Here is a 15,408-nt window from a genome sequence, read left to right as displayed (position 1 = left end):
GGGGGCCACAGCCCCGTCCTCCAGGGCATGAAGCAGGTATGGAGGAGATCAAAACTCCAGACATCCAGAGGCCCCCAGAACACAAGAGACCAAGGAAGACCAACAGAGGGGCAGCCGCGCCACTGTCCCAGAAAGAGCTGAGGAGGGTCCCAGATGAGGGCTCACTCAGCAGCCGCGGAGCAGAAGCCAGGGGGGGTTGCAGTGACGCGCCCGTGAGCTCCGCCGGCAGCCAGCTGTGCCTGAGTGACCGAGCCCCAGGCCGAGACGCCGGGGGCACCCCACCTCCGAAGTGGCCCGAGCGAGCCCCAGGCTCCAGGCCCCGATAACCGGCCGCCAAGGAGTGAGCCGGTGTGTACCTGGACGCCCACCCCCGGACACAAAGAACCACCAACGCACCGACACCTGAGGGAGTCCGCCACTGGCAGGGGAAGTGGTGGTAGGGAATTCTCAATGGTGCTTGGTGCCATACCCGCAGGGACTTTAATGTTATATAAAAACACTGACAGCTCAATATCTGCCTCAGTCACTCTCCCTGATCCAGCTGAGTCAGCAGTGGGAAAAATCTGCTTTTCACAGGAACTTGGTAACAGCAATAAGAGAATACGTAGTTTATTCCAAGAAGATATCATGTCTCTCCCATATATAGAATATCTTACTGGAACCGACATGTTCCAGATATCACCTGGAAGACAGTCTGGATGATCCCATAAATATCTAATTGTGAACAAGGTGAAGGAAATCTCATATAAAATTCTTCATAAATGTGACCCAGCCAGTCACTATATGGTAACATTTAAAAGAGACATAAATACTAATTGAACTTTCTGTGGGGATCATCCAGAAACTGTGGCACATCTCTTTTGGTTCCTCTACACAGAGATTCTGGAAGAATTTAGCAGTTTTGTTATTGTCTATATTTTAAGGGAGTTTTCTTTACGATGGAAAATGTTTTATTCTGTTTCTTTAAGTTCCCCAGGAAGAATGATAAATGTTTTTTTTATAAAAAATTTGTTAATACTTTTAGCTATTTTATATCCATAAATGTAAGTTTATTAATAAAACACCATATTTCTGCCGTTTTATAAGGATATGAATTGTACATACAATCAATTTCAGACTCAACCAACAAAAAGCCTCTCAGAACAATATTTATATGTAGATTTTTTTCGCCTCCTCATATCATAATTTTTTTACTCCTGGTTCTGTATGTTCATGTTCTGTTCTTTTGTAAACTTCATCTGTTTGTATGTTGTATACTCATTGTGTTTCAATAAAGTTCGATTTAAAAAAAGGTACGTTCTAAACGAAGCTTCAGACGTCACTGATCACGTGACTCTGGCCAAACGAATCAAGCCTCGACACGGTGCTTCTGAAGCAGCGCGTTGATCTTTCTGACACACGCACCGGAGCGTCAGCTTCAAGCGGACCATCACTACGTCTCACATCTAAAGGTGTCAAGGTAACTTTGAACTGAGTTCAGTCAATCTGGAGTTTTTCCAAGTTTTCTGTTGCTCTCTGTGAGAGAAGAGCGTTAAAGGCGGGGCTCTCCAGAGTCCAGCAAAACAGGAAACCACAGCTGGGTGTGTGTAAGTGTGCAAACCAATAGAATGCATCGTGGTGGGGGGGGGGGGCATCACGGGCAAGAAAAAAATAAAAGAATCGGTCGTACCCATGCTTCCCCGACGTCATGCCAGCGCATATTGGGAAATTCGTAGGCACCGATCGGTTTTCTATCAGCCATTTGCTGGGAGTAAGGGCGCCCTCCGTTTGCGAGGTGCGCCTGCTGCTGGCGGCACAGGGAGGAGAGGGCGGGGCAGCGGGGAGTCTCTGGCTGGCTGGAGCGGCATCTAATAACCAACTCGCAAAACAAAATAAAAACAACAAACAGATATTATGATACAGACTTATAATCTGCACCCATGTTTTTTCTACATTCTATAAAGTGAGCGCGAGAGCCCTCGGTGCGCCTGCGCGCTGCTGAAGTCAAAGTAAACTTTATTGTCATCTCCGCTACAGACAGTCCAGCATATAGAGAGACGAGACGACGAGGCTGCAGTTACAGCGGTGCAAGTAAACAAACAATAAATATAAGAAGAGTAAGAAAATAAATCTACACTTTAGGACTCGGGGTAAAGGATCAATAACAATTTAAATTATAATTTACAGTTTGATGATTTAAAGTCTCACACAACCCGTCAAAAGGGGCGGGGCCGGCTGCTTCCAAGTAGAGCACATTTCATTTATAATGATGTAAATCCAAGCCCATCATGGATTCACGATCTGAATCCTGGGTTGTGTGAAATCCCAGAAATCAACCTTAGACAAAGTGAATCTGTGAACTAAGGTGTAGGTCTGTTAGGTTAATTGTGCTGATCCTCGGGTTGGGGGATTTGTGTTTGTACTGGAGCGCAAAATTCAAACCAATGGAAGATGGACAACAAAAGTTCAAAGCCATCAGGTGCTCAGTTTATGTATTTATTTTTGGCCTGCATCAGTAAGAAATGCCAAATTATATACACAAAGTTACAGGAATCACCACTCCTGTTATTCATGATGATTTCAGTAACATCACATAATAACATGTAACATCCTGTAAGCACAGTCTGCCTGTGTCTTTTCTCTGCAAATGAACATTTTCAGCCAATATAGGTAATACATCAACATGGCTGCCGTGGCTAAGTTAGGAATATTTATAATGTCATTTCAAAACTTGCATATGATCTGCAATTTGTAGCAGATCTACTGACTGTCACAGCAGCTGGAGCAGTCTCAAATGCAGGTCAGTCCACTGCTGCCCCCTGTGGCCAAGTGCCATAGCTACTGCTGGATGAACTCGTGACACATCTGCACCTGTTTCTATGAACACATTGAGTCTGAGTGGCTGCACTTACACTGGTGCATTCAAACATATTGAAAGATGGCAGCAATGTGGATTGTCAAGACTCAAACCAACCATTGAGCAAAGACAGCAGGATCACTTGTTTCTGTTTGTTATACAGCCAGATTTACTCGTGACACACATGTGCAGCTGCTTTATCACCTATTCTGAATTTGTTTCAAGCACAATACATTTGTTACACATGTTGGGATATTGTGTTTGTTTTAAATGTTATATACCTGTGTGGTATGTGACTTGTGTTGCCATGACGCCAGGTCTCTCTTGGAAATGAGATTTTTAATTTCAATGAGATTTTTTTTTACCTGGATAAATAAAGGACTAATTTGTAACTTTCAGTGTTTTCCGGTCTTCCAAAAGAAAAAAAACCTTCAACTACATGATATGCAGTTGTGTATTTGTTTTCACCTTATCATACACTTGAAGTTTTACAAATCACCACTTCTTTAGTGAATATCATTTCAGTCTCAGACAACCTCGTTTCTCTTACAGAGGTTGAATGCACCTTCTGCGGATGGCGGTACCACACAGTGTGCGTGGACTTCCCCTGCACAGAAGGCAACTACAAATGCTGTGAATGCTAAATAAACAGAAACAAATGATCCCTGTTGTCTTTGCTTGATGATTGGTTTGAGTCTTGACAATCCACATTGCTGGCGTTGCATCTTTCAAAGCCAGCAATGGCAGGTATCAGTGCTCAAAGCTTTTGTGTTTGTTTCCAACAAGTTGCCCACCTCGGGAAACAAAAATGTGTTCTTTTACTTGTCAGATGAACATATGAGACACTTTGACTCTTCAGTGCAGTGTGGAGCCTAACAAAGATCTGTTTTGTGTCCCAGCTGATCAGCAGGAGGAGGAGAGTCTGACGGAGCAGCAGAGGAACATTTTCAGCTACTTGGACTCAGCTCAGCCACTACAGAGGAAACAATGAGCTCAACACAGAAGGTGACAGACAGAGCAGGACCATATGACCAAAGATATTTATCACCATATACATCTGAACATTTGCCATAACGATGTAGCTGACGATAGAATTGACAGCAGACAAAATACTTTACAGCTGCACAACTTTATTAAAAAGCCATCAATGTATTTTCACTGAAACAAGCAGCTGTTGTTTATCTGCATTAAAGTTATATAAAAATGTAACAGTGCAAATGCAAATTGCTCGCTGACAGTTTAACCAAAAGGCGTTTCCAGTGGAAACTGGCCGACACATCCTGAGCATAACCATGTATAATATCCACTAAACTTCAGAAGAGGTTATACAGTCGTGGCCAAAAGCTTTGAGAATTGCATAAATATTGGAACCTGGAGAAGTTGCTGCTTAAGTTTTTATAATAGCATTTTGCCTGCACTCCAGAATGTTATGAGGAGTGATCAGATGAACTGCATCGTCCTTCTTTGCCATGAAAACGAACTTAATCCCCAAAAAGCCTTACCACTGCATTTCATTGCTGTCATCAAAGGACCTGCTGAGACCATTTCAGTGATCGTCTTCTTAACTCAGGTGAGAATGTTGGCGAGCACGAGGCTGGAGATCATCATGGCTGTATCCCGATTCAGGTTCTGCAGCTTTAAAGTCCTCAAGGGCCGCGTACTCAAAGGCCGCTAAGGCCGAAGTGCGAGGCTCGTAGGCTCGTGAAATGGGACGTCTAGCCTCCGTCGCGCTGCCCAGGTTGCCTAGCAACCATGATACTAACAGCTGGAAACGTTTCATACAGCTTTGTTTGACAGAAATGAAGGAGAACATATTTAGTTCATTTGTTTCTACATGAGCTCTGTGTGATTTGATGAGTATCTGAGGCTGAGACCACAGGACTGTGAAACATGATTGTTGGGCTTCATTTCTGTGCTGAACAGTCGTTTAAGATTAGCTGTAAATAACAATTAGCTGATGTTGTTCATGAGACTAAAGTCATCTCACTGTGGTAATGTAAATATAATATGGCCAATATTATAGTTATTATATTAATCACTTCACTCACAGACAAGTATCTGTGACAGTGTGTATACAGATGTATCATATATAAGAGACAAATATTGTTCGTTTAATATGTTGTCATTACTAAATTTGGCTCAATGCTTACATATATGTGTAAAAGCAAATGTAGGAGCTGTGATAACTGTGTCTGATAGAATGAAGAGTAGACTGATATATGAAATATTCCTTTATTGGGTGAGAAAATCAGACCATGTCATAACTGCTGTAAGTCACACAGAATAGATATCAGAGCCTTAAACAGGCTGACGTCTGCTAAATGGGTCAAACTGGGCAGAAAGTCTACAAACACATAACATCCTTATAGAATATGATGTAACACTATAGATCAACTTAGCTCAGAATATATAAAGCATATAAACAGTTACAGCAATATGATGCAACAAACACAGCAGCTACTGATCCAAAATACTCAAAGCTTCATAGAACTGAAACCAACATTTATTTTTAGCTCCATCCTGCTGCTGATACAGACTTTAGGTTTCTGAACATTAAACTTGTTGCTGCCTTTCATAGTGTGTAACTTGAAGGCCCTGAGTACTTTCTCCCACACTGGAAACACTGGGATGATCACATTATTTGAACATTACCTAATAAGACTGATTCAGGACAGACAGTTATGTTAAACTTTCCTAGCAGTCCTTCACAAACAGGGAACAGTCTGTCTATTCTCTCCATCTGTCAGCTGCTGCTGGCTCTTCCTCCTCCTCTTCCTCACACACTGCTGAGTTTGTCCTGGTGGATCATCAGGGCTGCAAAGCCTCACAGATGATGTGCAGCAGTGGGTCCCTCAGTCTGTCCTCACTCTGGACACTTGCAGTCGTCACACATGGAAATCAAATGTGTGATAAGCTGCAGGATTCAAACACAAGTGTAACTTATAAACACACGTTCATACTTTTATTCCACAATCAGAGAGAAAGAAACAGAGAGAGAGTGCAGGACAGACAGACAGGTGACAGTCTCAGGTGTACACACTGCTACACAACAGCACCAGAGAAGCAGGATTTAGTGTTTGTGTTATTACGAGTGTAAACAAGAAGAGTTCCAGATGGTGCAGTGGACACATGTGTGACTGCTGTGATTAAAGCATCTTTCTTTCAGCTTAACGAGTGAACCGTCAGCTCGTTCAAACACACGTTAAAGTCCGTTTGGCTCGACACCACCGAACAGAGGCAGCAATATAACACAGCTAACATTAACAGTGCAGTGGATCCTGCTTGTGCCGTGATGTTCAGGACTGCAAACCGAGCAGCATCACTGACTTTCAGCTTGTTGTGTTTGTGGATATATGACTGACTTTAATTATCCACAAAATCATCACATTCTCTGTCAGATGAAGGTCGACTATTGAACGGCGTATATTTTAAAGGCTTTAAAACCAAGTTAACGCTGAAAGTACAAACATCACTAATGTCACATAACTCTGCCGACAAGGCATAGCTATGGCTATGAAATGCTCTTTGTGTATCACTTCTTCATTATGAAAGATGTCATTAATGCACTAGTAATGTCTCATCTGGAGTATTGTTCAATCATTTGGTCAGCAGCTAATAAGACAGATCTTAACAGACTTCAGTTAGTCCAGAATAAGGCGTCCAGATTAGTGTGAAGATGTTCATACTATACTAATATTGATAAAATGCATAATAACCTTTCTTGGCTTCCTGTACAGGCTAAAATATTCTATGGCTTACTTGTAGTTCTAAAGAAAGCAATTCTGTTAAACACACCACATTTATTCTGCTCAGCTGCAGTATCCAGATGAAATACATCATCATATTACACAGTTTTCAACAAGCTGCAATTTAGTAAATGCTCGAGTTAAAAGTAACGTTTTGTAAAACTGTTACATTTAGAGCAACTTTTAAGTGGAATAAGTTGCCTTAAAAAATTAGAGAATTATTCAAAACTTCAATGAACACTTAAAAGCCGATTTACAGAGCTTTTAGTTGTTGTAAATATTGTAAGACATGATTTGTTTTTGAAATTTGTGTAATGTGCCTCAATGTTATTGATATTATTATTATTATTATTGATTGCTTATATTTGAACAATTGTGAAACCTCACTGTGGATGTAAGAGTGAAATTATGTGGATATCTTGAATCCACTTTATTGTGTAATATTATATGTGAGTATTTGACGGAAGACGAGCAACATCTGTTGTGGAAGCTAACGGGGTTCCTTTAGAATAAACAAACATAGGATTTATTATCACTGAATAATTCTGTATAAATCTATACAAATTATAGAAATATGTAATAGGAAACAACAAAATAATCTAAATTATAAAATAATGTGTGTGTGTGTGTGTGTGTGTGTGTGTGTGTGTGTGTGTGTGTGTGTGTGTTTAGTGTTTGAACAGTCATGAATTATCTTTAACAGCAGGTTGGATGTAATGTGTTAGAACTACCAGCAGGTGGGGATAAGAGACCTTTAAGGTGTTTGGTGCCACGCTCCACCTTCAGGTTTAAAACTAGTGTTAATGGAGTTTGAAGGCTGAGTTTGTTCCACGACTGCATTTCACTCACTGCCTCTGTTTGTATCTCTGTCACTGCAGGACCAACATGGAGCCAGAAGTCAGCGCTCTCAGGAGGCCGACAAACCTCACAGAAGAAAGGGAGAGAAAAAACACACCTGTGACGAGTGTGGGATGGAGTTTACTCTGAAGGCTTCACTAAAACAGCATCAGGTCATCCACACTGGAGAGAGACCGTTCAGCTGTGAACAGTGTGGAAAGTCTTTTTCCTGGATGCGTTCCCTAAAAACACACCAACTCATCCACAGTGGAGTTAAAGCGTACAGCTGTGATCAGTGTGGCAGAGCTTTTACTCGCAGTAGCCACTTACAGAGGCATCTAGTTACCCACTCTGGAATTAAGCCATACAGCTGTGATCAGTGTGGCAGAGCTTTTACTCACAGTAGCAGCTTACAGAGTCATCTAGTTACCCACTCTGGAATTAAGGCATACAGCTGTGACGAGTGTGGGAAGTCTTTTTCCTTGAAGCGTTCCCTAAAAAGACACCAACTCATCCACAGTGGAGTTAAAGCGTACAGCTGTGATCAGTGTGGCAGAGCATTTACTCAAAGTAGCCACTTACAGAGGCATCTAGTTACCCACTCTGGAATTAAGGCATACAGCTGTGACGAGTGTGGGAAGGGTTTTACTGAGAAGGCTAAACTAAAACATCATCAGGTCATCCACACTGGAGAGAGACCGTTCAGCTGTAACATGTGTGGAAAGTCTTTTTCCTTGAAGCGTTCCCTAAAAAATCACCAACTCATCCACAGTGGAGTTAAAGCGTACAGCTGTGATCAGTGTGGCAGAGCTTTTACTCGCAGTAGCAGCTTACAGAAGCATCTAGTTACCCACTCTGGAATTAAGGCATACAGCTGTGACATCTGTGGAAAAACTTTCAGCCAAAGAGGGAACCGAAATGAACACCTACGCATTCACACCAGACATGATGTGTACTGCTGTGAACAGTGTGGCAAATACTTTACAACAGACGCACAGTTACAACGACACATGTTTACCCACACTGAGGAGAGACCTTATCAATGTGACCTGTGTGAGAAGACTTTTAAATCTCCACGTCACCTGAGACAACACCAACAGATCCACACCAGAAAGAGACTCTACAAGTGCAGCTACTGTGAGGTATGTATTTATATTGTTATCTTGTCATTTTAGCCTGACTGTTTGGAACAACTCTGCTCATTAAACTGTGTTAGCATGTTAGCAATTCTACTGCATGGAAAAGCAGCTCTGAGTGATTATTCAGATTTTCCTTTCAGTTATGATTTTAGTATTACTGTAGTATTATGGTGGTAGTATTGTAGTTATTGCAGCCCAGTAAACTGAGTGTGTTAACTGAAACAGTCAAATGTAGTTGGACGTCTGCAGAGATGCTCTTTATTTCAGGCGACGTTCAGGATACAAATGTTGAAGGACTGACTTACACTGTCTTTGTGTCTTTGTTTAGAAGCAGAGCGACACAGATGGATCCAGTTCTCAACCCTGTCATCACTGTGGTGGTGGGAAAGACTTTCTTTGTGACCTCTGTGGAAAAACCTTCAGTCAGCAAAATACCCTAAAAGTACATCAACGTAGACACACTGGAGACAAACTGAAATACTGCAAAGAATGTGGGAGAAGCTTCCCCACATCAGGTGGATTAAAAACACATGAACTGATTCACAGTGGGGTTAAAAAGCACCTCTGTGATCAGTGTGGGTCATCCTTCACCACTGAAGGTGAACTTAAAAGACACAAACGAGTCCACACAGGAGAGAAACCACACAAGTGCAGACACTGTGAGAGAAGCTTCTCACATTCACATGGTCGTAACAGGCATGAACGTGCACACATGGAAGGAAACTACAGCTGTGACCAGTGTGACAAGAGCTTCAGGAATCTCAGTTCATACTCTGCACACAAACAATCCCACGTTACTAATAAACTGTTTCACTGTTACCAATGTGCCCAAACATTCACCTCATTGTCTGCTCTGTGCAAACATCAGCGCGATCACTCAGGGCTGAAATCACTCCCATCACTGGATCACAGTGAATCTGAAGACACAGAAAGATCCTCTGGTTTCTGTGTCAGACTCAAAAAGCTTGAGATCAGGCTCCACAGAGTTCAGATAGAATCTCCTGTAAAAATCTGATGAGGCAGCTGTGAATCAAACTCTTCCCCTAGTTCCATTTTAAGCTTTCAAAACTGTCCTACTGTAGTGTTCATGTCAAGTGGTTAGCTTTCTATTCATCAGTTGGTTGAAAACTCTGTTTCCTATTATAAAGTTTTTGTTTTAATGTATTTTGATCCACATAAATGTTTTCTTGTTCAGGTTCTTTATGTTATTGAATCTTGCAAATGTTAAATAAAAAATTCAAATGTAAAATATCTTCACTGATGGTACAAATAAACTGTCCTTTCAGCTTTAGCTCCTAATTTATTCATTATTTATGGATGTAGCACAGCAGCCGTCTCTTGATTAACACATGGAGGGCTCGGGATCTGATGGTGTCGTCTCCCTAATTTGCCCACTCAGTAAATCTCACTCATGGCCAAGAAATTGAAATAAACCTTGTTTCCCTGCTGGATAGTGATCCACTGTAACTCTGCTCCTCCTTCCTGTTTAGGATTTCTGTGGCTGAAGTAAAATTCCCTCCATCCATCACTTATCCCAGCTAACCCAAAGTGAAATAAAGTTTTGCTCGTCTTAAAAAAGCATTACAATAATGGGCATTACCAATGCAAACTGAATGATACAGAAGATGTAAGAAGAGACTTTGATCAGTTAATAAAGCTCATGATCTGGATTCATTGTGGCTGCTACACAGATACTTCTGGGTCACTTCTCTCAGTTAGGAACCTTCCTCACCAAACTGACTGTTGGACCACACCCCTGGTTTCATGAGAAATTGTTTCAGCCATGATTTCTCTTCCTGTATTTCAGAGTAAAGACTGAAGTGACAAATGGAAGCATGTTTAAAAAACACAATGTGAGAGAGACGTTGAGGTCCTTAGAAGTTACCCTGGGTTTTTCTGTCACCCTGCTAGATGTTACACACCTTGTTATTGGACTGATTTCTACTGCTGGACTACTCCTGCGGAGAGTAACAATACTCTTACTAATTAGCTCCCTTTCACAGCTTTGGGGATATTTATTTCTGTGTTTGCAGCGCTGTGAGCCAGAACAGCGAGAGAAAAATCTGCAGCAGCGACGAGCCGAATGCTTACGTGAATCGCAGCAGCTGCTCATGTGCTACGCTGAATTAGAGGATATCTTTGCTCTGGATTTCTATTTCTACTTTTTCATTTCTATATGATTCTTCTTGCATCTAAACAAAGATGATTCAATTTGCTAAATGTTGATGGCTCTTCGTGCTCAGGTGTAAATGAGACGTAATATTTGCTCTTGGTTTGGTTCTCCTGTACAGAACCTTGCAGTACAACAGAAACCTAAAAACATTATTTGTAGTTGTTATTCTTAGTTGTTCTGCTGCCTAAATACCACAGGGTCTGATTATGAAGTTATTGAGCTGCACATACGTTACGACCTGCTTAAGTTCGAGGTCACAGCGTCTGTAGAGCAGCTGGAACATAATGAAGTCTACAAGGTTAAAGTTTTCTCTTCAGTTATTGTTCTTTCTGCTGCTTGGTTTGATGGATCTGAGAGCTTTTGTTTTTATTATTGTTATTATAATTATCATGAATATTTTACTCTCTAGAAGCTTTAAAATAGTGTTTGTGTTTGAAAAAATTGATTTAAGAATTGAACAGAAACATCTGTCCTTCTGAAAATGGCCCAAAGGCACGGAGACAAAGTCAAAGGATGCAACCTGTAACTTTCTCTTCCTTCATGTCAGGACCATCATCCATGATTTATATAAAATGCATATAGCAACAGTAGCACTTTAGTTTGGACTTTATGATTTCTGTAACTGGAAAATATTATTTTGTTTAAAGACAGAAGTGACCGCATAGTTGCAACATCAAAGGGAAATATTAATTAATTAGCATCAAGTATATTTGTTGCTTAAGCGTTTGCACTATAACTTAAGTAGGATTATAACTTTTAAGGAAGGAAAGATTTCAGATATTTAGTTCACTGTTTCAGTTATTTTATATGAAATTAAAACATTTACGTTGGTCAAATATGATGCTCTAAATCAAACAAAAGTTTGAAAATAAATGATGTATTTTTAAATGCTGCAACAAATGTTCACAAAAAGTAACTATAATTAAAACCAGTTAAACAAAATCAAATGTTTGAATCATGCTTAACCAAATGCCAGGCTGGAGAGCTGAACCTAAAGTATACGTAGAAAGATTTCAACATGTGAGCAGTTTTTAATGTTTTTATCACATATAAATGTCACAGCAGTGGGTCCTGGCCCAATGCTTTGTGTTTTTGGTTTTCTTTGACTCTTGTTTTTCTTGCTTTTTGTTCTTCTTATTTATCAGGCTCTCAGTAATCTTAGTTCTCCCTCCCTCAGTGTTCATTTCAGCCTGTGTTTAGTTTCTGTTCCCGTGTCCCACGTTTCATCGTTTCATGTCGAGTCAGCCCTGTCTCTCTGTTTCCTGTGTCTCCCCAGTCAGCCCCGCCTCCCTCGGGCACTCATGTGTGATACAGAGTAATAAACCTGACTACATTTGCTACACTCTCTTTATTACCTGTGACTTTAAAATTCATACACTAATTATGTCTGCCCATCTCTCTAATGTGAAGGTCAAAGGTCAACATCCCAGTGACATAAGAATAATCCCAAAGGGGCAAAGGCAGCGGTTAATTTAGCATAATTAGCATTAAGGGTACAGCAAGGATATACTTTTACTTATTGTGGCAGGGGTGTGGTCTCTGGCCTGCTGCAGTGGAGGCTGGTGGCGGGACGTTGGACGGCACAGGTGAGGGTGATGGAGCTCATGACTCTCCCCTTTATAGTGACGGAGGAGACTGGCGTGGGGGAAGCGTGTAGTGGAGGAAGCCGAGGAGAGAGCTGGTTTCTGGCTACAAAGACGGCGTCAAACCAGAAAAGATTGCTCGTGGTCCAATAATGTGTCAATCACCTGTGAATCAAACTGTGTGTGGGTCAGTTTATGTCACAGTGTTGTTTAGTATATCTTCACTTGTCTCACTCTCCTTCTGTTCTGTCCATCAGGACGATCCTCAGCGCTTACACAGATCCTCCATCGATGTTTTGGATCCAATCAGTGATCAGTTCTACGAGGAGGCCTGGATGTTCACCAGCGCTCGCTACACCTCCATCTACCCGAAGGTGAGTGTACTCCTTTGTACTCAGATTAACATTTTATTTCTTAAAATACATTTTCATATATGAGCTTTCTATTATTTCATGGGCCATTTAATCAATATTAAAATTACAAGCATATCAACAAAGGTGAAGCTGGTTTGTTCCACTTGCTGTCACACAGTCATGGAGGAATACATCCATCCATCCATCCATCCATCTTCATCCGCTTTATCCGAGGCCGGGTCGCGGGGGCAGCAGCCTAAGCAAAGAGGCCCAGACCTCCCTCTCCCCAGCCACCTCCTCCAGCTTGGAGATATAATCTCTCCAGCGTGTCCTGGGTCTGCCCCGGGGCCTCCTCCCGGTGGGACATGCCTGGAACACCTCACCCAGGAGGCGCCCAGGGGGCATCCTTGTCAGATGCCCGAACCACCTCAGCTGGCTCCTTTCGATGTGGAGCAGCAGATGCTCTACTCTGAGCCCCTCCCGAACTTCTCACCCTATCTCTAATGGAGGAATACAATAAATACATAATCAGTCATAGATCCTGAACAATGACATTAAAAGAAAGTCTGTGGCTCTAAAGACTAAACAGTATAAAGACATGCTCCAAGCTGCTGTTTCTCTCCTAAATGGCCTGCATTTGTATAGCGCTTTTCTAGTCCATAGGACCCCAAAGCGCTTTACACTACATTCAGTCATCCACCCATTCACACACACATTCATACACTGGCGATAGCAAGCTACATTGTAGCCACAGCTGCCCTGGGGCGCACTGACAGAGGCGAGGCTGCCGGACACAGGCGCCACCGGGACCTCTCTCCTACTCCTCTAGGTTTTCCACTGTCGGCCATCCAGCGATGCTGGAGGGCTACCTGGCCAATGCTGGCCTACACAAAGAGGTCCCGGCTCGGAGGAGCTGAAGAAGATCCTTGCCTTCCTCGTCAGTTTCCTCTTCAGTTCCTATCCCAACAAAACCTTCTTGCACCTATTAGCTCCAAAGAGGCTATGGTGCCCGTGGAGGTCTGGACCTGAGGCCTGTGCTCATCACGTGGATAGAAAACACTCTGACACCATTCTGGAGGTCTGATGGGACTCTGACCAAAACACAGATGAAATAAAACTTGTGGCTGGAGCTTTTAAAATTACTTTTTCACCTCATAGATTAATGCTCATGATTGCATGTTAGCAAGACAGCATCTCCCCAAGGTGAAACTCTCAGGAGACATTTACTCTTAAACTGTAATCTGGTTGAGACTACTTGAGGAGATCTTAGTAGCGAGTATGTGGATTTAGTCTCTTCACCAACAGCAGACAGACCCATGCCAAGAAAGCAGACATGTTCTCAAAGAAAGCCGAGAGCAGAGATTGGAAAAAGCTAAAAAGCTGCAGCTTCAGACGACTATCTGCCTGTAAGGCTGAAAAAGTCCAGTTACGCTCTAATTTGGAAAAGCTCCCAGTTTTGGTGACCTGGACTTTTATTTCCCCTCTTCTGCTACAGATGTTGACTGTGACCTCAGAGGCCAACTGGACCACACAGCTGCAGCAGGAGTGAGGGAGAGGAGTCTTCATCCAGCTTCAAAGAAAACATCCAGGTAAAGTGACGTGGATCAGTGGATAAAGCCGTCTCCACTTTCAAAGGAGATCCTCTGAGAGAGAGACTCTGAGCCGTTTTAGCCTCAAATTATAGGACTTTATAGTACAGCAACACTTTTAAAGGACAAAAATAAGATAAACTGTGACTGTAATACAAACAAAGTATTGCATGTGTTTTTAAAAGTGTTCCTCCGATGGGCAGGATATCACTATTAGACTGTCCCACCAGCCAACTTCAACAAGAGACCACAGCAGCATTCAGTGATCAGCACAGATGTTCCTCTAACACTCAGCATCTGATCCCTGTTGGTCTGTGTGCTTCTGCTTTTGCTCAGTTAGAAACCCTGCAGCAACCCGACCCAAAACTGTGTCTTCTTGTTGGCCTCAACGTTGAAGTGTCAAACGTCCAACATCTGGAAAGGAAACCACGCCAGTGTACTGTGATGTTTCACCAACATGTGGCAGACGCTGGTCCTGCCTTTCATGCTGACATCAGCAGAGAGCCCCGCCTACCTCAAAGCCTCCCCTGTCATGTATTGATCAGGATGATTATGAAGATGAGCGAGTGCAAATAAGACTGTAAAAGTCCACGAGCAGAATGTTTGGATGCTTTCTAATGATTCATGAATATCATGAGAGTGTTTGTGTGTTTTGTCTTTTCTTTGCTGACGTTTCTTACTAACAAAGACAATTTACGCTCTGTGTGTGTTTTCATCCTTACCAGCCACACTCTGACTGCAATGAAGGAAACAAAGTGTAGAAATGGTCGACTCAGTGACTTCATAAAATATTGAAGTGGTTCAGGTAGAGCCAGTTTTTAAATGACCATGAACACTGAGCGTATTGTATCTGTACAGCATGTTTTTCTATTAGACAGATTTGTAACAGAGGCCTTGCTCTCAGTAAGTTTGAAATCCTTGTCTGATTTATTTTGTAATCTCTGATCTTTGTGTATCCTGCTCAGTTTGCATGCTGCCTGTAGGAGTTTCTGTCTTTGTATTTGAAGAGAATTCATTGAATATACTCAGCTGCTTCCCTTTGGTGCCTCACACATCACTGAAGTTTTTCAGTGTCCAGTTATTTGTTTTTAATAGCTGTTTGAATTCTCTGTATGTTTGACCCTGTAGACTGTTTAATGGACTGCTCGTCTT

General features: G+C 42.1%; 1 protein-coding gene and 2 long non-coding RNA genes across 3 annotated transcripts in view; 2 read left to right on the top strand and 1 right to left on the bottom strand.

Annotated features, from left to right (window-relative positions):
- The window catches only part of LOC146710544 (uncharacterized), a 98,712-nt gene that overhangs the window by 4,130 nt on the left and 79,174 nt on the right, over positions 1-15,408 (bottom strand). The window lies entirely within an intron of this gene.
- On the top strand, positions 8,181-9,849 carry LOC146710550 (uncharacterized). Its single transcript, XR_014919961.1, has 2 exons — positions 8,181-8,561; positions 8,887-9,849. It is a non-coding gene; the product is annotated as an uncharacterized LOC146710550 (long non-coding RNA).
- LOC146710549 (phospholipase D1-like) lies at positions 12,467-14,265 on the top strand. The gene is made up of 3 exons (XM_085455301.1): positions 12,467-12,688; positions 13,497-13,745; positions 14,163-14,265. The coding sequence occupies exons 1-3, from the start codon at positions 12,467-12,469 to the stop codon at positions 14,214-14,216; spliced, it is 525 nt and encodes a 174-aa protein (XP_085311427.1). The 3' UTR covers positions 14,217-14,265.

The sequence above is a fragment of the Copadichromis virginalis genome, linkage group LG4 (genome assembly GCF_057382275.1).
Source record: "Copadichromis virginalis isolate Kocher_CV1m ecotype Utaka linkage group LG4, C_Virginalis_male_GT1.1, whole genome shotgun sequence".
Taxonomy (NCBI): Eukaryota; Metazoa; Chordata; class Actinopteri; order Cichliformes; family Cichlidae; genus Copadichromis; species Copadichromis virginalis.
This window is presented reverse-complemented; position numbering and strand designations above follow the sequence as displayed.

Bases quoted from the DNA above. Each gene is read 5' to 3' on its own strand.
- LOC146710549 (XM_085455301.1), top strand. From the start codon at position 12,467: ATGTGTCAATCACCTGTGAATCAAACTGTGTGTGGGTCAGTTTATGTC. The intron at 12,689-13,496 runs GTGAGTGTACTC...CTACTCCTCTAG, and splicing joins ACACCTCCATCTACCCGAAG to GTTTTCCACTGTCGGCCATC. The intron at 13,746-14,162 runs GTCTGATGGGAC...CTTCTGCTACAG, and splicing joins ACTCTGACACCATTCTGGAG to ATGTTGACTGTGACCTCAGA.